Below are 24,497 nucleotides of genomic sequence, written 5' to 3'. Positions count from 1 at the left end.
AAGGGCTGGAACACCCCTCCTATGAAGAAAGGCTGGGAGTGTCGGGGTTGTTCAGCCTCTTCAGGGAGACCTTACTGCAACCTTTCAATATATAAAGAGGGCTTCTAAGAAAGATGGAGAAAGACTTTTTAACAAGGCCTGCAGTGACAGGACAAGGGCCAACAGTCTTAAAGAGAGGGTAGATTTAGATTGGACACAGGAAGAAATTCTTTACTGTGAGGGTGGTGAGACACTGAAACAGGTTGCCCAGAGAACTTGTGGATGCCCCATCACTGGAAGTGTTCAAGGTCAGGCTGGATGGGGCTTTGAGCAACCTGATCTAGTGAAAGATGTCCCTGCCCATGGCAGGGGATTGGACAAGATGATCTTCAAAGATGCCTTCCAACTCAAACCATTCTATGATTCTATATAAATACCTCTATAAACATATACACAGCCTTGTTAAATGCAACTATTGATGTATTTTTTATCAGGGACGCAGTTCTTTCCAGACTCTGTGCCTGATGCTAAGACACATTAAAAGATTATGTTCTACACAAAAGGTAAAGGTAGGATAAAATTACCTCTACCTTTAACCATTTATTCAGGATCTGAAAGACCTGCCTGTTGTTTTTCCCTGAGGCCATTTGAACCTACATCCCCCCCCCCCTTTTTTTTTTTTTGGAAAGTGGCATCTATAGCCTCCTTCAGAGAAATGGAGGAGCAAGAAGTGGACTCCCTTCTGCTGATACTCTATTTTTGAAATTAAAAGATAGTATACCAGGAGGAGGGAGGTGGAATACGGTCCAACCCAGCCCTGAACTGCAAACCGCCAGCAGACTGATCAGGTGGCATTGAGCAGCCTCTCAACTAATGAACAAAAACTTTCCAGCTTTTGGGCAGTATTTCCCTGGAGTTCAGGGTAGTATGTACCCATGGGACTACATTGGACCACTTAATTATTCTCCATCTAAAAATGCTGCTTTTTCTGAATCCTTTCCAAGGGAGTCCACTCCTGACTTGCTCTGCTGACTGTGGCTCTAGAAGAGCAACAGGAGAGAAGAGCCGTTATCTACTGGCAGGAATGAGATACAGTATTCTCAAATTCCAGTCTACCTACAGGGAAGGACCAATACAGAGCAAGAGAGAGCAGTTATTAGGTAGTATTAATCCATCCCTACTTCATAGGAGTAATAGCTATCCCATTAATACTCTAAGAAATTAGGATATAAACATGTAAAAAGGACCATGTGCATATAGAAACAAAAGGCAGGGGAACTTTTTAGTTTCCTGTTAACATGAAAAATCTCTCTGTTGGATGTCATTCTTTGGATGTTGGATGTTCACTCTTTTACCCTGGAGCTGTACAGGACAAAACAGTTTTGATACCCATGGTGCCCACTGTATCGAAGACCATGCATATGTATTTTAACACGGATCTCCCTGGCATAGCTCTGGGAGGGAGGACAATACCACCTCTGTGCAAACAGCACTCCTTCCTCTGCCTTGGGTATCTCTTTTCTTCCCACTGGGGCAATTGAGGTACTGCCCTAAACCATCAGCTCCAGGCCAGTTCTTCTCCCCTCCCTTTGGATCGTGCAAGGGATTTGGCAGCTGGTGTTGCTACCCTTAACATTTATCAGGCCTCTGGAAGGCTACAAAAGTGCCAAGGCTTTATGGAACAGAGTCCTGAACTACATTCTGCATTGTGACTAGGAAGAAATGTAAAATAAACAATATAATTTTCTACTGTGCTGTGCATGGCCCACAAATTACAGGAGGAGGAATTACATGAAGAACAATTCATCTCCAAGATTCCAATTATAGGTGTGGGGAGAAAACAATAAATTTGTGAGAATTTGAAATGCAGAGCAGTCGGCATAGTTTTATTTTAAAATGATAAATATTTTCAGATCGAAGCGCAATTAGTAGTGAAAATGTCATGTAGTTTTACTATGTATGTTTGTTAATATGGCTGGCATAACTCATTTAGGAGATGCCTGCAGTGCAGAGTCCTGTACTACATATATCATAACCAAAAATACAGTACTTACATGCATATATAAAATGTACACAGAGACAACATTGCCAAACAGCCTTTTGGGACAGTTTAAAAGAATATCATTAATTTTTACTGTATACTTACACTTCTGGCTCAGTTCCAGCACTGGCTTTCTGTAAAAATCATTTCAAGTATAGAATTATGCTATTTGCTTGCAGCAACATCACAGGAACAGTAGTGAGCCATATGTTGCTACTTAGCAACTTAGTCTGTAAGTCCCAAAGCATGTACTGATTTGAAAATTGAACAGAAATGATAATTGTTGAGGGATGCTGTGAGGCAACTTGTCTTGGATTACCAAGCTATACAGATGTTTGATGCTATATAGCAAAAGGAACAAAAGTACATTTTTCCTGTCCAATGGCTGAGATTTTGTTTATATTAGCCTAAAGGGGATAAATTGATTAAAACCCTTAAAATAATACAAGGTGATGTTTTTCTGGATACGAACACTTTGCAGTAAACAGAAAGAACTTAAGTGCATGTCAGCATGCATCAGGACCCCCAAAATCCTGCCTCTATAGTCACATAATCTTGAAGACAGCCTAGCGGAAACCCCTGAGTCTTTGGTGTTGCATATCATGACGTGGCCTGCCAACCTACCTCCCAAATAAGCTGTGTCAGACTCTGAAATTAGAAAATTACGCTCATGTCTGACTCAGTCAGGATGATCAGAGCTTGAATAAAAGTTTCTGATAGGACTGTACATATCCTAACATGTGGGATTCATATTTTAGTTAACAGATGTGCAGCCATCAAGGAAAGTTGAAATGAATTCACTCCTCATTCTGACAGGATTCAAACCCTCATTTCTGATCCTGCAAGGGAACAGCCAAGTTATTGAGGGTGGAAAGGAGCCTGCACTCCTCTTGCTGAGGTCATGCAACTGCAAGGCTCGTGAGAACAGATGCAAAATGGACACAGGACAAAACTCTATCAATGAAGTGACTAGGCTTTCATCTGGATGAGAACATTTTCTCATCTCTTTTTATGGGATTATTTGTTTTACATCCAGTAACAGTGAGAGGAAAATGAACAAGCAGTCCTGAAAACAGGGATCAGAAAATACACTCCTATCCTTTCCTCTTCCTCTCCTTCCCCAGTAAGCTACACAATCTTGCATGCTTTGTTTTCAGAGCAGTGAATATCATATTTTTTCCAGTTTTGACAAGCAGATTGGATGTTGAAATGGTAGTCAGTTCACCGGTTTTGGGTGACCACCAAATGTTTCTGCCTGAGATAGGAACGGCACCCCATTACAGTCGGTGAAGACCTCACCAATAGTGTCAGTGGAGAGCTGCTTAGTTCCTTTGAGGTGTGACTAGCAGCTAAGTCAGGAACAGGTTTGGGAAGGCTTCTCTCACAGTCCCAGGTTCTTGCCAAAACAAGAGAGAGGTAGGTTTCCAATAGACCCTGGCTTCCTGCTCCTAATGTGTTTTTTTGTCTCCTTTTTAAAAAAAAAAAAAAATGTTATTATTACAGGCTTTCACATATATTCACTTAAAAAACAACGGCAACAGTGTAAGCACCAGGAGAGAATCACAGTAAGGGAAAGGAAGGTGCGACACCCCAAGGCTGACAGCTTCTCTCAAACAGGCAGAGGAGGCTGTTTGACCGGTGTGCATTTGGTAATAACTTAAAATACTGTGCTTGGCAGCTGGGCTACCTCTTGCTACGTGGATCCCCCAGCAAAGGACAGAGAGTTTCAACACCTGCCTCTGAGTTTTGAACTCCACCTGGGAGCCAGACAGCCAAGAGCTCAGCTTTGCCATAGCAAGATTTTAAGTCCGTAAGCCCTTTCTTGGTTCCAGCCCTTAGTAAGCATTCAAGGCTTTCTGTCATCTTTGTCATTTGGAAATGTCACATTTGATAGATTTTTTTTCCTGAAATCTTTTGCACTTAAAATATCTAGGCCTGGATCTTTAAAGGTACTTTAAGCACCTTACTTCCACTGAAAGCAGTGAGTGTTAGATGCATAAATATCTCCGAGGATCTGGGCCTTGTTAGCACATGTAGAAACCGCATAAAAGATTAAAACTTATACTCTTAATTTTTCAATATGCCATTTAAATTATTTAAACTACATGCATACACAGTACAAAAATATCAACAGAAGAAAAATAATTCTGATGTATAATGTGGATTTGCAATTCTTTATTCAAAACTATTTAAGACAGACATAATGATTCTCTGAAAGGTAGCAGCTGCCTTATAACAGCAATCATTCACAGAGTTTGTATTTCTACTGTTTCAAACAAATTCAATTAGCCCTTGCACTTCAAAACCCTTAAGGCATAAATGAGATGATACTAGGCTGCTTTAATCTAATAGTAATACTAAAACTTGTCAGTACAGTTTTTGGATTAATGGTTAGAGAAAAATTAATAATATAATTTTTCATTTTTTAATCAAACAGTTCTATTCTAAACTACCTCTGGATCTTGGAGGGTTCTTAGCTGAATAACTTCAATCATGCACAAAACCTAAATGCAAAGTACAGTTGGTCTCTAACGGTATTTCAGAATAACTTCAACAGAAGGCTGGGAAGCAACATGGTGGAACATTTTAAAGACAGTCTTTTTGATTGAACAATGTAGCTCATCTCGCACAACCTCCTGCTTCCCTGCCCTCAAATGAACCCATGTACCTGAAGAACCCTACTTCATGAAGACATTTAGCTTTGAATGTACAGTCACTTTCCAAAGTTGTTGATTCCTAAATTACAACCTGTTCATCGACACACATTTACTATGGATGAAAACTTATCTCCCACCTAATGAGAGCTCTTCACATAATCCTACCGGTCTCATCAGAAAGAAGTTTATCAGACTAACCACTGCTGGGCCTCAGATATTTGCATGACCTAGACCACAAGTCTGATTATTCAGGGCAATTTCTGATACAATCTAACTGACCTGCACCACTATCACCATCACTCACTAATGTGGAATTAAACTGACTGAAAAATGTGAAGTAAATGAAAATTTCTCCCCTACATATAGATGTAGCTACAGATAGACAAACCAAAAATTTCAAAACTATTTTTGCTTTTTTAAGAAGTAATTAAAATCTTTCATTCTTAGAAATCTATAGTATCTCAGGGTTCAAGTGGAAAATTTTAAACCTTTTGGGCTGCAAGCTATGGAAGACCAAGTCATTGCCTTAACCCCACCACTAATTGTGTGACACTGGCAACATTTCTCAGCCATACAATTAGTGTTAAAAATGCAATTCTTCAACTACAACTGGCCTACGAGTGATAATTAAATCTATTTGTGACATGTGTAGCTTATAATGATTAACTTGTCTGCAGTCAGATAAACAAATAACCTGCACCTGTAAAGACTTTATTTCCTGAAGGTAAAACAACTGTTTAGGAAAGATCATGCTGGCAAAACAGCTGCTTGCATTCTGGAGAGGAAACAAGGTAGTATCTTTCAACAAACGCCAACTCTGGTGTTTTATCAGCTCTATCTCATTAACTGGAAACAAGGCTTAAATGCTTTGTTTATAAATTATGATTATTCCTGATTGCAGCAGTTACTGATAGTGCCACTCATTTGCAATGCAACTCTTTGAATTTGTTTAATTACAATTTGAAACAAGGCAGAGAAGATTAATTAACCCACCTGGCTGGCTGGCACATAGTCCTGGCTCGGCTCTGTCATACTCATATACATGTTCTCACCGTCAAACTGCAAAGGAAATAATAGTAAACATTCAGCAAACTTGAATATTTTTCAGCATTGACTAAAAAAACCAGTAGCCATAAAATAATATTACAGCCTGGTTTTAGAGACTTGTAATTGCGTGTGTGCATCTTGTCTTTGATGTTCCTGTTGTCATCCTTATTGACCCTGGATGTCAGTGATTTGGAGTAATTAGCGCTCTAGTAATTACAGCTAGCAAGCAAGAAATGAATGGTTTCCTTTCATCTGCAATCTGTTTTAAAACAAAATGGCTCATTTTGTGCACCATGTATACATATTGCTGTTAGTTGTAATGAAGTACTAAGTGAATTGCACAGTTACTGAGAAAAGGAAGATGAGAATAGAAACTGCACTAAAATGCATCTTAATGGATTCCAACTTTAGCTTCTGAGCAGAACAAGAGTTGAAATTTCAAAACAAATTAAACCCCCTCCTATTGAAATGTTCCCATATCAGCAAGTAGGAAATACATTTCCAGACAGCTTTCAGACATCTGAATGTATAAAACAGTATAACTCCTGACCATATGGTGTAAGAGGATAGTTTGCTTGATGTGTGAATAAAGTAAACATTCATAATCAGAACTGCAAAAATACCCTTCCATAAATGATAAATACCATTCCTGGAAATGTATACAAAACTTTTTTTGTTGTTCTTTTTCTCCCCTCAGCTGCAGTTAAGTAACAGAAATCTGATAGAAAGGTGTTCATTAAAAACTGAAGGTCTAGATGGAGGAAAAACTGTCAGAACTGAAGCCTCATCCTGTACCAACACAAAGTAGTGTAAAACTACTGACTTCTTATGTAATCTGGAAAATGTCCCCACAGAACTCTTGTCACGCCTGCTCAAGTGGCAGTGCCAACAGGGCAACTATAGTCCCAGTATCTGCTCAGGAGGTAGGGAAAATCTTTTCAAACCTTTCAAGTAGAAATGAACAACAGCAGGAATCCCCATCCCCAGTCATCAACCAAAAATTTCCAGCTGTTACGAGGTCTGTTTGAAATAACTTTCACCTGACCCCTTCTGTGAATGCTTAGAGTGACATATTTTGGACATGAGCCATTATTTTTGATGATGCAGTGGCTTTTTTAAAAAGTCCCCACTGCTGAGCTTGCTCTGCTCCTACAGAAGGTGGCAGTGAAATATCCCATGGATATTTCTTGACCTGTGCTGAGCTTCTTGGGATATTCTACCTGCAAGGTGCAGTATGTTCAACCAGACCAAGGCGGCAAAGTCAAACTGTGGCTTTGGCAGATAGCTGTAACAATTTTTGCTGAGGTGGCTGAAAAGATTTCAGCTTCGAGCTGTTCATCCTCTTTCTCTGCCAGAGGCTACAAGGCTTGTAACAGCAGCAGTAGAAATGAACAAGTGCCAGCTCCTGGAACAGCAGTTGATGGTCTGCCCTTCCTGGCCAGAGCTATTTAATAGACAGTCACAGCCTATCTGTCAGAAGTCCTAGTTTCAAGGGAGGGAAAGGATTATGCCATGGGCACAGATCTGCCATAGGGAATAGAGTATTTCCAGAGTTTCATGGAATAGAGATAGTTTGATTAGATCATAAAAATAGGGATTGATGGTTGTTGCTTTATTGTTTCTTGTTTACACTTGCCATTTCTTTCAGCTTCCTCATTCAAGAATGTTCTTATTTATTAGCATTCCAAGTAGAGTTTTGGAGAAAACTTTTTAGCATCTGGATTGTTTGCACACTAGAAAAAATGCATTTTTTCTTCTACTCATATGGACTGGCAAAATTCTGAAGAAAGATTTCACAGCCTGCAGTTGGAAACCAAGCACTCCAGTGAAAGGCCTACAGGAGCTCAACTTAATCAGCTTGTCAGACGTAACGCTGAAAGGTGCCTTGATCACTACGACTGGTACTTACGCCCTGGAAAGATGTCTGATAGCAAGATGTCAACCTTCCTGACAGTGGTATAATGAGATCTAGTGTTGAGAAATGGGAGTTATAGAAATTCAGTCCTGAAATAAGATACAAGGTCCTACTTTAGAAGGTAATTAAGCATTATGTCAACAGCAAACTCATCGTTTCTTAGACATTTTAAAATGAAGTTAGATATCTTTTTCAGAAAGATGCATTCCATATCATTTTTATAAGAAATCCTATGGACAGGATAGTTACACTGGCTGGTTATGGTAGTCCTATCTGCCATGGAAACCATGATGCCTTAAGTCTCCTATTTTGAATTTACCTCATTATCTTCATATATTTTCTGCACTACATTGCAACCATTGCTATAATTCAAATACTGTGTTGCATGTGTTTAGTTGTAATGAACATGAAGAAATTTCTTTCCTTTTCTGCATACTGGCTAGATACAGTCAAGGGTTATTTCAATTTATTTTGCCTTTCATAATGCCTGAGCCTGTGATTTAAGAATCTTTATGAAGTATACTAGTTTTCAGATAATTCCCTCTTTTGGATGTTTGGTCATCTGTCCTTGCTCCCAAGCTTACAATCACCAAATCTGCATTCACAGAAAAATTTCCCTAAGGTAATTTTCCATGAATCCTGGAAATTCTATTCATTCTGTGTGTTGTTCTTGGATCATCTGCCTACCTGATCAGTGCCTTGCTACTAGTGGTGCCTCTGGCATTGATAGGATTTTGGATCTCAGCCTTTCCTGTTCGTTGCTTGTGGCCCTCTAGCTCTGAAAAGTTTTTGTTCAACCATAGTCTGTGGGCTTAATGTGAGCATGCATCAATGAAACCAAAAAGCAAAAGTATACCTAAAGTTAAACTTCCTGGCCTTTTGGCTTGGCTTTAAATGAGAAATGACCTTCTGCCACATTTTAGATTAATTTGTTAAGGTAAATTCTCAGAAAAATATATTGATGCATAATGTCTATAAAATCTGAGTGACCTGTTAACATCTAGAAATACCCATGTTTGATTTATTACTTAATTTCTTCAATATTCAAACATGGAGTTTAGTCACTGCAATATTTAGCATCTGCTTGTTAGAAGTATGCATAACATGTTGTGCAATATGTTGAATAGTTCGATAAGATTTGATTCAATGTATATTTTTTGCAGTGTTTATATTTGCAGGATGTGGACTGTAATGTATTAGCTGACACTAACACTGTTGCCATGTTAGTATTTGTACTTCATTTACAGCTATATAAATTATTATCTGTTCTCAGTCTAGTGCAGCATGTTGCACGGCTTCTTGGCAGTTCCTAAGACTTCAGATGTGAGCCTGAAAAATACTCGTAAACTCAAATGATGAAGCATATACACATGCACCTCCTACAGCAGGTATTGTCAGGAGATGCCTCCAAGTTCTCAGTGTTTACTAAAATGTTTATAAAAGAGTGAAATTATGATTTTTGTATACCAAAATAAAACAAAATGTCTACTTCAATGCTGAATTGCTTATTCATCACCCCCTTTCCCAACTGCCAAAGAAGTGTGGAGTACAGATAACCTATACATCCCATCCCAGCCAAAAAAAGGGTACTCAAGCCTTCAATAACAAGTTCAGAGACACAGATGCAGCACATTGTATCTGTGCCCACCTTGCCCAAACGTGACTATCCCACATTGAAATAATAGACTGAGAAAAAAATGTCAACAATTTGACCAACTGGAAGGTCCTACTCTTGTTTTATCCCATGTGTTTCAGAAGCTTCCAAAACAAGCCCCTAAACCCCAGAAATGAATATTGAATCATTTCACCTTTTTATGCAGTGCTTTGTAACATGCAGGCTCTACAGCATGGCAGCTCTCAACAACCCTCCTCCAGGGCAGCTTAACTCATTAACCACCTTGAATTCAGCCTTACAAGTGAGGTGATTTATGCAACAGCAGTTCAAGCAACACATCCGGATCAGACAGTGAGTCAAAAGATCAGCAGATAGGACACAAATATGCCTCCAACCACCAGATTTTTCTTCCAGGTTATACTCCATGCCTCCAAAATTGTCTTATTTTACTCATCATCCCCAGATCTACCAGAACCTTGTATTCCCTAAACTTCCCTGCCACTCACTGTGCTTGATTTCAAGCAAACAAATTAACTGCACAAGCATCACTTAACCTGTGGATGATTCATCTAAACAGAACAGACGAAACACAAAGGCAGGCAGTTAAATGAACTGTCTTTTATGAACCTATGTATGATGTATATATATCATATGACATTTCATCTAAAGCTTTCCCAATGTGTCTCCAAGATCCTTCAGTATCATTAAGGGCAGATTTAAAAATCTTTCATTTTAATCTATTAAAAGTGAATGCTAATACAATATTCTGATGTGTGATAATAACTACTCTTGACAACGTTTCTTTTCATATTAAAGTGTAACTGCATGAGAAGTTTGGGTGAGAGCAAACTAAGAATATGACTGCATTGTAATATGAAAAGATATATAACTGGGGGTTGTTTTTAATATATATTCAGAATTGCATCATATTCTTTATTTAAATGATTATTATAAATAAAACATACAGGCAACACTATGGCATGGCCAGTTAGTCTCCCTTAGAATAACCCTTCGTAAGACACATTATAATGTTCAGCAACCAACATGCACAAAATACCCAAGTGCTGTTATTAAATTCAATTTACTCATATAAGTTAGGAACATAATTACATAAACACTCTCTGACTGTTACTGATGCAAGAGCTATGTCAGAGTTCAGCAAATGTCCAGAGTAGTAAGGCTGTTTTATCAGGCATGGATTTACCACAGGATCCAAAGCTGGCTTTTGTCTCCCATTAGCATGGCATCACATCAGAGTCACACAATGTAGTCATGGCCAGGAAGTCTGTTTTCATCTTTCAGGTTCCAGCCAACTCAGTCAGGTTGCAGCCAGCTCTGCCAGCACTTATAATAATGATTATGAAGCAGCAAAGCTTGCAAGAATGGTATTTTTGTATTCATTCTTTATGTGGCTCTTTAAAAGAAAAACACCCTATGTGGACTATGTCACAAAGACATTATAATCAGGTGGCACAAAACAAAACAGAGAACAAAATTTCTCATGGTGACACCAACTTAAACAATCTTCATTACAGCCTACATACACAGAAGAATTTGACAGACAAAAAGGAAGGTGCAAGAGGGCAGAAAAAACCAGAAAGGGTTGAAAGCCAAAGAGGATAACTGGAAAAAAAAGGTATTTATATACTGCTAACTGTATGTGAGTATACAGTGGTTATAAATGCAGACTCATACTTGCATTAATTTCATGTAGCTAGTTCAGGTGACAACTGGCACAGTGATGCACATGTTTAACAGAGGCTTCCAGCCTAACTATATGTCCTCCCCTCCCCACCTTCTTCTATGCCAAGTCATTCTGTCTTCATTGCCGGGGTCACCTGTGTTACCTGGATTACAAGGAGTACGACTATTCACCCCTCTCTTTGTCTACTTGCTACCTTACACTTCCTACTGTTGTTGAGACAAGTGAGGGTTTATTTTGCTCCTTTTTCATCCACAGTTTTAAACATTTGTGGGAACTGCCTATTTGCTTTCTCTTTGTATGCATATACATATCTATATGTGCCCTAAGTTTTGCAGGCATAGTTATATTAGCTAAAAGAAAACCAAGCACATGGATCTGAACTTCTAGTTCATACTGAAGTGCAGCACAGTACTACACCTAATGCAACTGCAGTGTAGGCAGGGAACCATGATGAATACTAGCCCATATGACTTTGGATGCCAAAACAAGCTTGGGGCTGGGGTGTGGAGGGGGAGCAACTTCGGACACTGTTTTGTGCACAAATGTATCTCAACAGCAATATCCGGAAATGTAGAGATTAAAGGAGAAGAAGCAAGGGGAAAGATGATCAAATTGGTGAAAGTTGCTGCATTTAAGAAGTTCAGCTTCTGGGTAAAGCCACTTGGACTCGACATCCCAATTTCTTCAAAGGATGTTACAGATCTTCAAAGCCTCTGTTATTAATCACATAATCTAAATACTAATGTCTCCCATTTTAGATTGGAACTGGAAGCTAGATTTAAATTTAAACTTTAGCTGTACCTTTTAACCATAGTTTACCTTGCTCTGATGGCACCGCAACACAATTCATTGTGTTTCATTTTAAGAAAATGTTGCAATAACATTGTGTAAAAAGATTATTTATTTCTAGTGATTTAGTGATTTTAGTGCTTACAGCTTATAGATATCATTTATAATCCTGAAAAAGCTTTAAAACTAGGTAATTTTTTTTTTTATTTTAAACCAAATATCAAGAGTGGACATTGTCTCAGGTTGCTCAATGACAAACAGAGTAGTATTTTATTTTACTCAGAGCTGCTGAAATGAGACTAAAATAATGATGGGATACAACATAAATCATCAAATGGCTATGCTAAAGAAACAGTTGATCTTGTTACAGCAACCATTAAAGATAAAACCAGAAATGCTCTGTAAACATTATTACACGATGGAAAATCCCTTTCTTGACACAGTTTGGCAGAGCAGTATGTCTGTATTAAATTGAAACTCCATTTTGTCTCCTGAACTCCATTTTGTATGCTGTACTGAACACATGTTTAAATTTGACCAAGACAGGTTACAGTAATGCATTCCAGACAGGCATCCTTCCTGGGAAAGGGGCTTGACACATTGCTGAAGGACTATCACAGGAGAATTGTCAAAAAACAATCTAGGACTATTGACTTTGATTGTCTCTGTTCTGCTGTCTTCACTCCTTCCTTCCAGGATTGTTTTTCAGAAGAAGAAAGCACTGGGAGACTATGAGATTGGGTGAAAATGCCTGAATGGAGCATCATGGCAAAAAGAAGTCAAATTTCCTTGCAGAGTTGGATGTCCCTGTATGGCCAAATGAAGGTGATTACTGCAGACTGGCAGGACATGGAGAAGTTCTGTCCCATATGGAACACTAAGAGCCCTCCAGGTCACAAGAAGTTTGATGTGTCAAGCATTAGAGAGGAGATGGTGTGTCTCCAAATCATTATTAATTTTAATTCTGTAACTCATTTTCAGGAGTAAAGTATTAGGAAAATCCTTTATGTCTCCTGTGCTTTCATCTTCTTACATGTTGTCCAAAGAATCTAAACCAGGACTATGGGGTATGATGTGTTTAATTAATCCAAGTACAGTGATGTGTGGGCTAGGCATATTGGAGTTGGGAAGAAATCTGCCCTGGTCTTGACGTCTCCCTGGAGAGTGGGAGTGAGCCACAAGGTGGGTGAGCACTGGCAGAGAGCCCCAGAGCGGGAAGTGAGGGTGCTGCTTCGCAAGGAAATGCTGTCAGACATTTCCTATACTTAGAAAGAGCCAGAAACAGTGATGAAAATCTCTCTGCCCACAGCACCCAATGGACATCCAGTGCTTGGATCAAACCGCAACAGGGCTTGCAGACTAACTGCAACTAACTGCACTGTGTCTCTTCTACAGCCTGGCTTTCAAAGAGAACATGTTTTGAAAATACCCTGCTTGATTCTCCTAGAATGAGACCATTTTTGTCTCGTTTTCCATTTATAACACATACTATTTACCTCAAAAAGTATAGGCGGTGCTGTCAAAGTTTTCTCTCAGATTTTTATGCCTGTGCTATAAATAACCAACCCAGACCTTCTACTGTTGCATTCCCCAAGCTAACTCACTATTTACCACTCTCATTGCAAGAAAGGGGAAGAACTAGAGGGTTTGCTGAGTACATTCTCAAAGGTGGCAAGCTGGCTGAGTATCTAAATATACACTGGTAGTTAAAACCTGAATGATGGCACTACAGCATTTGTGTTTTTCCTGCACTTAATAGAGGTTAATGTGGAACTGGAGAGGAGGTGAAGGGGAGTGTTTAGCTTCCCGCTTGGAGCCTGCATGTGTCAATGCCTGACAGAGTCTTGAAGTTGTTAGCCTGCATGCAGAGTGCCAGCTGAATGAGGTTACAGTGCTGAGCACAGCGGGCTAATAGAAGTAGGATCAGACTGATAGGAGGAGTGGCAGAGTCCAGGCACAGCAGAGTGTATCAAAGACAGCCCAGGGGAGAGCGGGTACTGTATTAGTCCTTTGTGTACATTTAAATGGAAGACAGTGAGCATGCAGAGATGAACTCTGAACTCTCTCAGCTAGGCTCCTGCTCCTTTTAACCTTGGGTGTTAATAAAATAAAATAAAATAAAATAAAATAAAATAAAATAAAATAAAATAAAATAAAATAAAATAAAAGAAAAGAAAAGAAAATAAAAGAAAATAAAAGAAAATAAAAGAAAATAAAAGAAAATAAAAGAAAATAAACCCAAACCCACGCACTGTAGTCTGGACTCCTATGCTAAACTATCTCTTGCATATTGGACACTCATTAAATAAAACATACCCAGATCAAAGTGGCAAGTGCTTTTGTTATTTTACTCAATCCACACTAAATTATAGATGTAGCCAGCCACTGGGAAAATTGGGTGATAAGGTAGAAACGTTTGAATAACTAAGATTAGAGCTTTATTCTTCTGCCCACGGTTGCTGAGGAAATTTGTTTAACCTGGTAGGCTTGTAATATTTTCCAACCCCAACACACCTGGCCAGTTTCATGACAAGGTCTGATGTCATTGCAATTTGAACAGGAACTGGTTCAGGTATAATGGTAAGGTAATAGGGTCCTTCTTACTTTGAGTTTCAGAGTAATTTTTGTCAATATTCATCTCTGCCTCATCATTTCAAATGGTAGATTATGTAATAAAACACAGGAAAGCTTAATAAAAAGGCTCTACAGAGAGCAGACATGACTAAAAAGCATTTTTTTGTATATTCACATGCAGAGCCCCCAGTGTGGCAGTATGGCAGAAGAGAGGCTTCATGGACCTTAGTGAATGAGTTTTGCATGACTACGACAAAACCGTTGCCTTGCATGACTACAGCCGGAGCTGTGTGCAGGGACCCATGGAGAGAATTTGACCCACTATGTTATTTATAGAGTGGATGGGGTATATATAGTTCCTGTGGGAAAGTATGTCTGCTTCTACACAGCAGAATCTTAGAAATAAAATGGGCCAGAACAACATTAACAACAAAAGCATGAGCAAAATTCCACTACTATTCTGAAAATCCTATGACAGAGGGTCTTGAGATGTAAACTAAAGGTAACAGTTGCCAGGTAACTAGAAAGTTTTGCCTGAATACTGCTATGCCTTGTTTTTAGAAGAGTAAGGGAAAAAAAACCCATGACATACTTCGAAATCCATGGCATACTTAGAGATCCAATTTTGAAAAGTTATTGAAATGCTTGATCATCTAAGAACTTAAGCACTCTAGACCAATGCAGCAGGTCATCTGAGCACGTGCATAACATGCATTAAAATTATTGCCTTGAAGGGGATGACAGTGTGAGAGTGTTTAAAATCAAGAACCCATTCAAATATGTGATAAGATAGGACCCAAGAGCTCAGAAATTTGCAGGAACAGGCATAAAAGTATATGCCAAACTCAAATGGGACAAATCATCTTAGATTTCTGGTAAACTAAATTATTTAGCACAGTCTGATGGGATCTCACTAGGTACAACTAATTCAGACCTGGAGAGAGTGATAACAAAAATGACTAATTGCAAGGATTTAGCAAAACACGGACATCTGTTAAATGACAAGGGTGTTGTAGGGCTGATGATACACAATCATAGCTTACCAAAACAGCTACCATGGCAGCCATGTGGACAATCCTACTTCCATCCACAGTTACTCTGGTATATGAGGGGCTCCGTTAATTTCAACAGGATTATTTTAATGAAGAATGTCACACATTTATTTCCCTGCCTGCATCAAACAAGAAGCTGGAGCCCCATGCATATTCAAAAGAGGAATTTGAAGCAACATGAGTTTTTACATTTACAATTGCAACAAAGATTCAAAAGCTTGACAAGGCTTGTAGCTTGACTTGTTCCTTTGCTAGGATCGTCTACAGATCAATCTGAGATACACTGACAGAGCAATGTAGAGAAGTTTGCAGTACTCTATCCCAAAGTAGGTCATTCAAGAGTTGATGTGGTTATAAATGTTCAAAATATTACTCAAAAGCAGAAGAGGAAAAGTTGTTTTACTTTTTTTTCTTACCAACTTCAGTGAAGATGTGTTCTTGATGTAATGAAATCACTTATCAGTTCTCAAAATTTCTAAGTGTTCTCTCTGCACCTTTTAAGATAAAATTTGACCTTCAAGATTACAGTTCATTTTATGACTAAATTATTCCATGACTGTTTTCATCTTTTGTTTCTATTTTGTCAAGCAGCACTCGTAAGAGCTTTTTCGTTAAAGAGTCTGCAATGGTGTTTCCTTTACACATCTGACGTGTTTTATCAGAAAAAACCCCAATTCTGTACAAATGTATTTCTTTTTCTTCTTAGTTTTGAAGGTAAAGAGTTAAAATATAAAGTTACAGTTGTACCTGCGACTGGCTTACCAAAACCCTTTAAAGACAAAAAATGTTCCACCTCCTCCTTCCCACTCGAAAAAAGAGTGCTACCCTCAGAGCTGGCTGCTGCTTTTCCCATCAATACACTCTGAATCTATTACTGTTGTATATTCCTCACAGCAAATCAGATAGCAAAAGTTACTCAAACCTGGCATTATCAGCATCATGGCTGTTGTCTTTCCAAGAGGCCATGCATATCAGCATGTGGCAGTCATGTTAGCACTGGGAGGAAGCTCCCTGGACAGGCAGAACCATCCCCTGAATAATAGCAGAATAGGTTTCACACAGCATCTGCAAAAGGTTATTGTCAAGTCCTGCTGTGGTTACAACTCCAACAATGGTGTTTCCATGCACTTTCCCCTTGCAGTTCAAACTCTTCAGCAATTTTACTGTTTTATCTTAAAATCTTTTTCCATCCTTCCAGTCTGCTGAGACTAATGACTCCTACCTTTTAATAACACTCATGAACACATTTCCAATACAGATACTGTGTTCTCTTCTCCAGGAAGCCTATTTTAAATTCCTTTAACTTTCTCTGACAACATGCTTTTTTCCAAAAGTTTCTTCATTTGTAACTACATGAGTGTTTCCCTTCACTGACGTCCTTTTCACCATCTCATGTGCTGTCCAAAATGAATGTAGTTCTCTAGCTAGCTGTGGACAAATCTGAACAGGTTCTCTATTCCCAGGGTTCATCCAGACTGTGGGTATGCATCAGCCTCTTCCTCCCTGCACACTTTATTTAAAATGCTTTGTTTTTTCCCAGCCCTTAATAAATGAAACCTCTGAAAGCTTCTCCTGACCTATACAGGAGCATGGAAAGTTGCCAGGTAATTAGGGTAGATAACATGATCTGTGACAAATGGTGAAGATTTTGACCCAAGTCAGAGCTGTATGTTTTTTTCAAATAAAGCATTTCCAAGGTGAATCTTATGATGAAACTGACTTTTAAACATTCTACGTAGGAAATGAAAAAGACACTTTTGCCAGAAGAATGTCGCCATTCAAGCACACAGCGGCACTGTGGGAAACCCTGGTTCAGTTGTACTCTGTTATTCTCTCATATACCAGTTACACACCACAGCCACAGACTGGGGGATACACATCACAGTCTTCCCATATCACTTCTTGTGGCTGTTGACTTTCTCAAAATGCTTGATGACGTAGACTTGAATTCATCTCTCTCACATCTAACTGAGCGCTCTCCCTCACAGGACATTATTTGCTGGTATTGGTCTTTCCAGTTTTGAACAGAACTTGCATCCTGGCCCTGAGAAATTATTTTTAAGGAAGAACTGAAAAAAACCCAGCAATTATGGTTTTGTCAAATGAATACCAGCAAGACTGTGTCACTTCAAAATTTCCAGCCTATGTATTTCTGAAGTCCCTGAATGCAGAGAAACAAGCTGAGCTCTGTTACGCTGGAAAGGGCCATGCAGACACACGAGGGAAGTGCTTTATTTTCACTGCTTACTGTGAAAGGTGCTCCAATGCGGGCTCGTTGCTGGCTGGCCAGGCTACAGCAGGGCTGCGATTCACTGGCAGTCATTCCCCACGTGCAGCTGCCCAGAGGGACTCTGCACCCCATAGCTAGGAGAGAAGTTATAGACAAGGCAGCCACAGGGTGCCCTCACCTTGGCCAGCATTAAACTACCAGTCCTTCCAAAGTGGGTGTCAGCGTTTTTGAACTGGACCGTGACAACAACGTAACAACAAACCCCTTGAAATACAGGAGAGTACTGCTTTTTAAAGAGATAATCCTATGATTCACGCAGTGCAGCCTGTGCTTCAGTGCACTGAAAGAGAAGCAAAACTTAGTATTTGTTAATCTTACTATAATTATAACAATCTATGTTATAACCACTGTTAATGAGCTAACATAAGTTTAAAATAAATGTATAACAATGTGATTAAAGCTTGATGGAGCTGTTCTTATGCTTTTATGATATAAAAATGGCTTTTTATTAGCTTTTGATGTTTCGTTTTCCCCACAGCATCACAATATCTGCTTCTGTTTTACCCAATTGTACAATAATTGTTGTTTAACTTCAGCAATCTCACAGCCTAGTCAGACTCTTTAACCATTTTATTAATCAATGAAAGTATTCTATAACAGTAATGTCATGGAAAATATGCCTTATTATTTTAGTGCCCTATATTATATTCTCTCACCTCTCTGTAAAAGCTACTGAATTATTAATACACCGTCCTCTGGATTTGATAAAATCTGTGATGAAAATTATCATAATCTTCTATGCCTAAAGACCATTAAATGAGTGCACAATGGCTTGAATAAATTTTGTTTTAAAATGTTCTTTGTGTTTGGAAGACTGAAATGCATATTAACACTTTTAAAGTTATGGAACAACTCACTGAAAACTACAGCTTCGATGGTCATACCTAAGATTTTGACCCTACTGTACATAATCAGAATAAACTTTCTTCACATGGTCAAACTCATTTTCAAATTAAAATTTCCCAATCTAGAAGAACTTAATTCTGTGTTTATTAGGAAAAAAAAAAAGGGGGGGGGGGGAGAGAGGGAACAGAGAAAATTAAATGGGCAAATCATGCTCTGATTTGCAGATATACAACCCCAGCAGAAACACAGCAGCTGCATAAAGATTACCAAAACCATACTTGGCTTCTTCCCTCCTGCATTAAAAGTCACACAAAGCACCAGTTGAAATAACCATGTCTTTGCTGAGGGAGTGAAATATCCTTGATTCGAATGCAGTTCGGAATGAACCATCTTTTCACAGACAGGGCATTCACCAGGGTACTGGTCTGGGTCTATGCTGGTATAATTCAATTGAAATCAAAATTAATGTTGAGTAGGACATCCATTGATCAGGCCCAGGAAATTAAAGTCTACTTGAGGTACAGTTTGCTTTTTCTTTCATTTTTAGGGAAACGATTAAATGGCCTCATGCCTTCAGAACATAGTCTCTTTTGGTGTCAGCAACAATCTGGTTTGTGATATTCTTCTGAGAGAAGTATTAAGAGGCTCCAGGGTTTTATAGAGGCTCCAGAGTCTTAATAGCTGAATTCATAAATAGCTAGTCATACAGTATCACTGCTTCTTCCTGCCCTCTACAGTTCTTGTAATAGTCCCAACTTTCCCTTATGTCAGCGCCTACAAGTCAAAAGTTCAGAAATAATAACAGAGTACAAAAATGTGCCATCATTAGATTAATGTTTTGATAGAAAATTAATTTGGTGTTTTATTCATTCATTTGAAATAGTAACTACTGCCTTGGAAAGTATAAGGTGATTAATTTTCCAATATTTTCAGATCATATTAGTAACACACAACATAAGTGTTTTGACATGTCTAATAGTTTTACTCATAATCAAGATTTTGCAGTTCAGAAGTTCTTTTAGCTACATGAGCCCTTACAAGCTAAAATAGTCAGAACATTTATTTAAAAGCTGAGGAAGTATTTTATGCACTACAGTGCATCACTGAAGATCTTTTGTTAACACAGAGAGCAATGTGAATCATGTATCTGATTTTATTTCTTACTGTTAAACACAGCTCATTGGAAATGTATAACCAGCTCCTTTTAAGAATACAAAGCAAAAGCAATGTCATGTATTATGCTACAGCAGGTAATTCAGTGTCTTAGATAGGATTAGCCAACAGATTTATCAAGCAGCCTCTAAGGAAAGCAGAGTTCAAGTCTAGGCTCATCAATAATACATAAATAAACTGAACAATTAGGTACAAAGTGGCTATCTTGTCAGACAACTTATTAACCGATAAATGATATACCCACTGCAGACAGTGTAAAAAGGAGAGATGTGTAAAGATAGGAAAAGAAGACCCGAAAAGAGAGAGGAAGGCACTGTGCTCTTTAGCATGTTTGTGGACTTGGCAATTCTCTCCAACTCTCCAGCCTGAGCTGAGAGCTATGATGTCTAGACAAAGCTGGTTCAGCAACACTTCTCTACTAGGAATCACTTAGGTTTTTCTCTGATAGCTGAACACAAATTTATGCCTTTGCTCCTTGATCAGTGGTCTGAGAAAGAATATATTCCACTTTTCCAGTAGACAGTTACTACAGCATCAACTTCAACTGTTTAATATGCAAGTTTTACATAAATAGTCATCCCCTGTGTGTAGTGTCACCACTGGTCATTGCTATCATACAGTCTGACTACTGAGGTGCACCGGTTCCTAGGAAAGGGTAGATGAAAGCAGTCAAGCTTACATCTGGCTTACACAACAACAACATGTATTAAAAGGAAAAGCTATATTAGTAAATGTCAAAACATGAGACAATTTGATTTTGTTTTCTGTGTTGGCCTGCACTTTTCAGACAGCAAACAAGAAGACTTGAAGTAGGGAGGGCTGTTACTGTTTTTCCCTCAGCCAAGCAAAACAAAAAACATCTTCATTTCATTTAGGATCAACAAGTAGGCAAGCAAACTTAGGCCAAATAAAACCTTTTCATACGCATGTATCTACCTAAACTCAGAAATGACAAACATTTGAAGTACAGATTTCAGGATTTAACTCAGAATGAAAATATTTACCTAATATGATGCCTTTCATGCCCAAGTACTCCAAAGTGCTTTGCAAATATTGACTAAATTCTGCCCTTAATCTGTGTTCAGCACCCCTTGACTCCAGTAGCCATTTTGAGGGGTAATACGCAAAAGACGACTTCAGGCCTTACACACTTTGCTAATGGACATGTAAATTACCAGTGAAACACAGCCACTTCTGTAGTGAAAAGGGGACATTGCTCAGAAAGACTTTTCAGTGCAGCATAAAGGAATATCAGGAATTTATAAATATCCTTGCCAGATGGACAAGTAATGTGGATGAACTGAAGAGGTCTGCAGTGACTTCACTGCATGGTCATCACACCATGTTAGTTAAACAAGATGGACAATTTTAAGACCACTCGCTGCCATTTTACTCTAGTTTCATATTAGTGAACAGTCCTTCCACTTCGCATCTGAGTACCTTTGAAAATGTGCTTCTCAGGCCCAGATGGCTTCCTGAACCCCCTACTCTGTTCACGCTGGGCCACCCCAAAGTAGGCAGATGACAGCTAATGCAAGCACAGCACCTGCAGAAAGACTAGGGTGTAATCTGGATTAAAGGAGGAAGGTGGGGAAGACTGCATCTTGTCTGGGGAGCAAAAGAAAAGATTGAAAAAGAGGGAAGAGGGGTGTCAAAGCTGAACGTCCAAGAGTGGAAACAGGTTTCTGTGACAGACCAGCTGAACTGTCTACGTATAAAGGAACTCTAGGACAAATGTATCAAACTTAAGATGTGTAAAAGTTGTGAGATGAATCCTAACCATTGCACACCATGAAGTGAAGGGGACCGTGTAAAGTGTGCACTACCCCTCTTCAGTACCAGGTGTCCTCTTTGCTCTCCATCCCTGATGGGCTTAAATGGCACCACTGAGGCATCGGGAAGCTGCAGCAAAATCCCTGTTCTCTGCTTCTCCTGAAGATCAGTGGTAGGGATTATGAAGAACCCCGGGGATGGCTTTGCCTGCTGTATTAAAGGATTCCATTGCCTGAGGGAACAGTTTTGTGCATGTGACACTTTTCCAACAGTAGGAAATAATGAAGAGTGGCTTGTATTGTGGGGTATGGATGCAGGCATTTTATACAGCACTACCAGCAGAATCAAACTGGCAAAAGCAGTCATGAAGGGTCTTCCCAGTGAAGAATTTCCATGGTTACAGTCATCTATGGACAGGCTGATGGCACTGCAGCATTAAATTATTGCACCTCTGCCCACAAATCCAACCTATTATTTATTAGAGGACACTGTTATGACAGAAGAAACAATTTAGCACAATGTTTAAGAAGCAAAATAGATTTCTGAATTGCTATAGGATAATTTGCACCAAATTTATGAGTTTTTGCAGAGCCATGAGATGCCTTGATCTGTTTCATATAAAACTTGGTTAAAAATATGTTTCTTAGAGTGAAGTATGAGGTGATAAAAATGTGATTAAGGTGTGCTAGCAATATTATTATGGCAACTTTATGCTGTACTTTTGAATTCCAGTATATATAATGTTTGGCTCTTTTTTAGCCGATAGTCTATCAGCTGAAGTCTCTACATATACAAACATTAATAAACTAACAGACAATAAAATAAAAGCACTCTAAAACTACATGCTATAATCTCTCTCTTTAAAAGTAACTGTAGGAAGTCATAATGTATAGTTTATAATTACGATATCCAAAGAATTTCTGTTCAGTGAAGCCAAAGGAAATTGCTTACTATGGAACTAAGAATGCGATAAAAAGAAAATTAGGCACTGGCCCTGAAGCTCAAAAACAGAGTAAATCACGTATTTCCTCAAGCAGAAAGGGAGTCTCATTTTTCAGGGGGAAAAAACTCTCACAATAACATTAAAACACACAAGTCCAACTACCTAATCAGAAGATACAGATTAAAAGTGAACAAAACCAGTTTCAAAACCCCCTAAATTGTAAACATCTTTTCATAGAGCCCTTGCAATGATAAGCCTAAAGTAACTCTGGGAATCACTTTCTAATTCTAAATTTGGACCTCTCTTTTCTACACAGAAAATTCACCCCAGAGTACTGCTTTAATTAATACAGTTGGCATAACACAAGACGTGCTTCAAAGTTTCTTGTCAGTATGTCCCTATAAAATGTAAGTGAAAATTAACCTTCAAGGGGTTATAGTAAACAAATGCTTAGTTGAGGCAAAAAAAAATAAATAATCTTCAAGTATAACTATCACTTTAATATCTGTATGTGTGAAAATACTTTATCCTCTAACAAAGAATTAATCCATGGAAAGCTTCACTAAACATTCTCTTGTACTACTCATATTTATGAAAGTGATTTCTGGAGCCGTAAGGGGGGTTAATGCACTCTCAGACTATAATCAATGAAAACAGCATGATTTACACAATCTATGTTCTTTGTCAAATTTAACCAGTGTATCACTGCATAAGATCTTTTAGCTGACAGGAGCTTACTGTATGATGGAGATGCTGGAATCCTCCTTACACTGGTTGTACCTGGCATGTCATGCTGTGCCTGTACAATGATAAAATGAAAACTTGCAGGACAACCTCAGGCTATCCATTTCTGCTGCTCAAGCTAGTGGATGTTGGCTCACTGAAGGTATGTAGAAATAGTTGTTTGCAAAAGTAAAATGAAAGCAAAGCAGAACTCGGCAAGTATGGGTTACATCAGAATTATGTTACCCAAGTCCAAGAAAAAAAATTTTCAGTCTCTCAGATCTTTACAATTAAATGACAATTACAGCTGATCAACTAGTTCCTGCCTATTATCACTCTGTACCTATAGACAAGGATTACTACCATAAGCACAGTGTATCTAATGACTGACAGAGTCTCCTGATTTGAAAATGTACGTTTAAAACATCAGAGTATTTCACTGAGCTCATCCATTTTCCATCTGTGTTAGGAAAAAAAATAAAACCACCACAATTTATGTTTTCAGGATCACCTTCTGCAAGCACAAACCACTGCTTGCCCAAATTGCATGTGTAAAACAGATATACACTCTCAGCCTTACTGGATAACCTGAAGTTAGTGCATCACTCATACTTCTGTCTGTGCCAGCTCACATCCTGAGTCCTTAAAGCACAAGAAAACCCATGCAAACAGAGAAGGTACATCCTTGGAAAGACACATGAGGCCAAAGAACTCAGTTTTCCCTGTTGACCCAGAACATGCAGAATTACTTATGTAAGAAAATAATATTGTTGTCAATACTTGTAAGAAGATGTTGAAATATGCTCTTCATAAGGAAGACTCACTTGGAAATTACATTATTTCATATTGAACAGATGACAAACAACTATTAATGACTTTGCAGTCAGTGAATTGTAATAATCTAAGCAATTACAAAATTTTAGCCTAATTATAAGGAAGCACTGTATTCATATTTAACTGTTCTGCAGTTTATCTGTTACCTCCTTAACCAAATCTAAAGGCTGACATGAAGGTTGCATGTGCCTTTTTGGTCATTCCACCCCCCATTAGATCCTTTGTGTTCTTCAGCAATAAATTCTTATATTATATACGTGCTCCAATATTCAGATAAAAACAGAAGTCAAGCAGTGAGTACACTTTATGTAGAAGAAAGTTCAAAGCAGGAGATATCTTAGAAATTGTTGCAAAGATAGATACTAAAAAAGATAAAATATGTCTTATCATTTTAAGCGAAATATTCTGAAGGATGGGATAAGCGCTTGTTAGACAGGCAATGAAATTTTTCCCCTTCTAATCTGGTTAACATTTTCTGAAGAAAGCCACAGGGAGTGGAATGTTTGGAATCTGCACATAGGAATTGTATCTGCTACAGCAT

At 38.6% G+C, this 24,497-nt stretch overlaps 1 protein-coding gene across 1 annotated transcript in view; it reads right to left on the bottom strand.

Moving 5' to 3' along the window:
• The window catches only part of TOX (thymocyte selection associated high mobility group box), a 225,791-nt gene that overhangs the window by 102,064 nt on the left and 99,230 nt on the right, over nt 1-24,497 (bottom strand). The window contains exon 2 of the mRNA XM_074818637.1: nt 5,671-5,736. Within this exon, the coding sequence (XP_074674738.1) occupies nt 5,671-5,736 (66 nt within the window). The remainder of the gene's footprint in view (nt 1-5,670; nt 5,737-24,497) is intronic.

The sequence above is a fragment of the Strix aluco genome, chromosome 1 (assembly GCF_031877795.1).
Source record: "Strix aluco isolate bStrAlu1 chromosome 1, bStrAlu1.hap1, whole genome shotgun sequence".
NCBI classification, from domain to species: Eukaryota; Metazoa; Chordata; class Aves; order Strigiformes; family Strigidae; genus Strix; species Strix aluco.
Note: the sequence above shows the minus strand (reverse complement) of the source record. Positions and strands in the feature narration are given on the sequence as shown.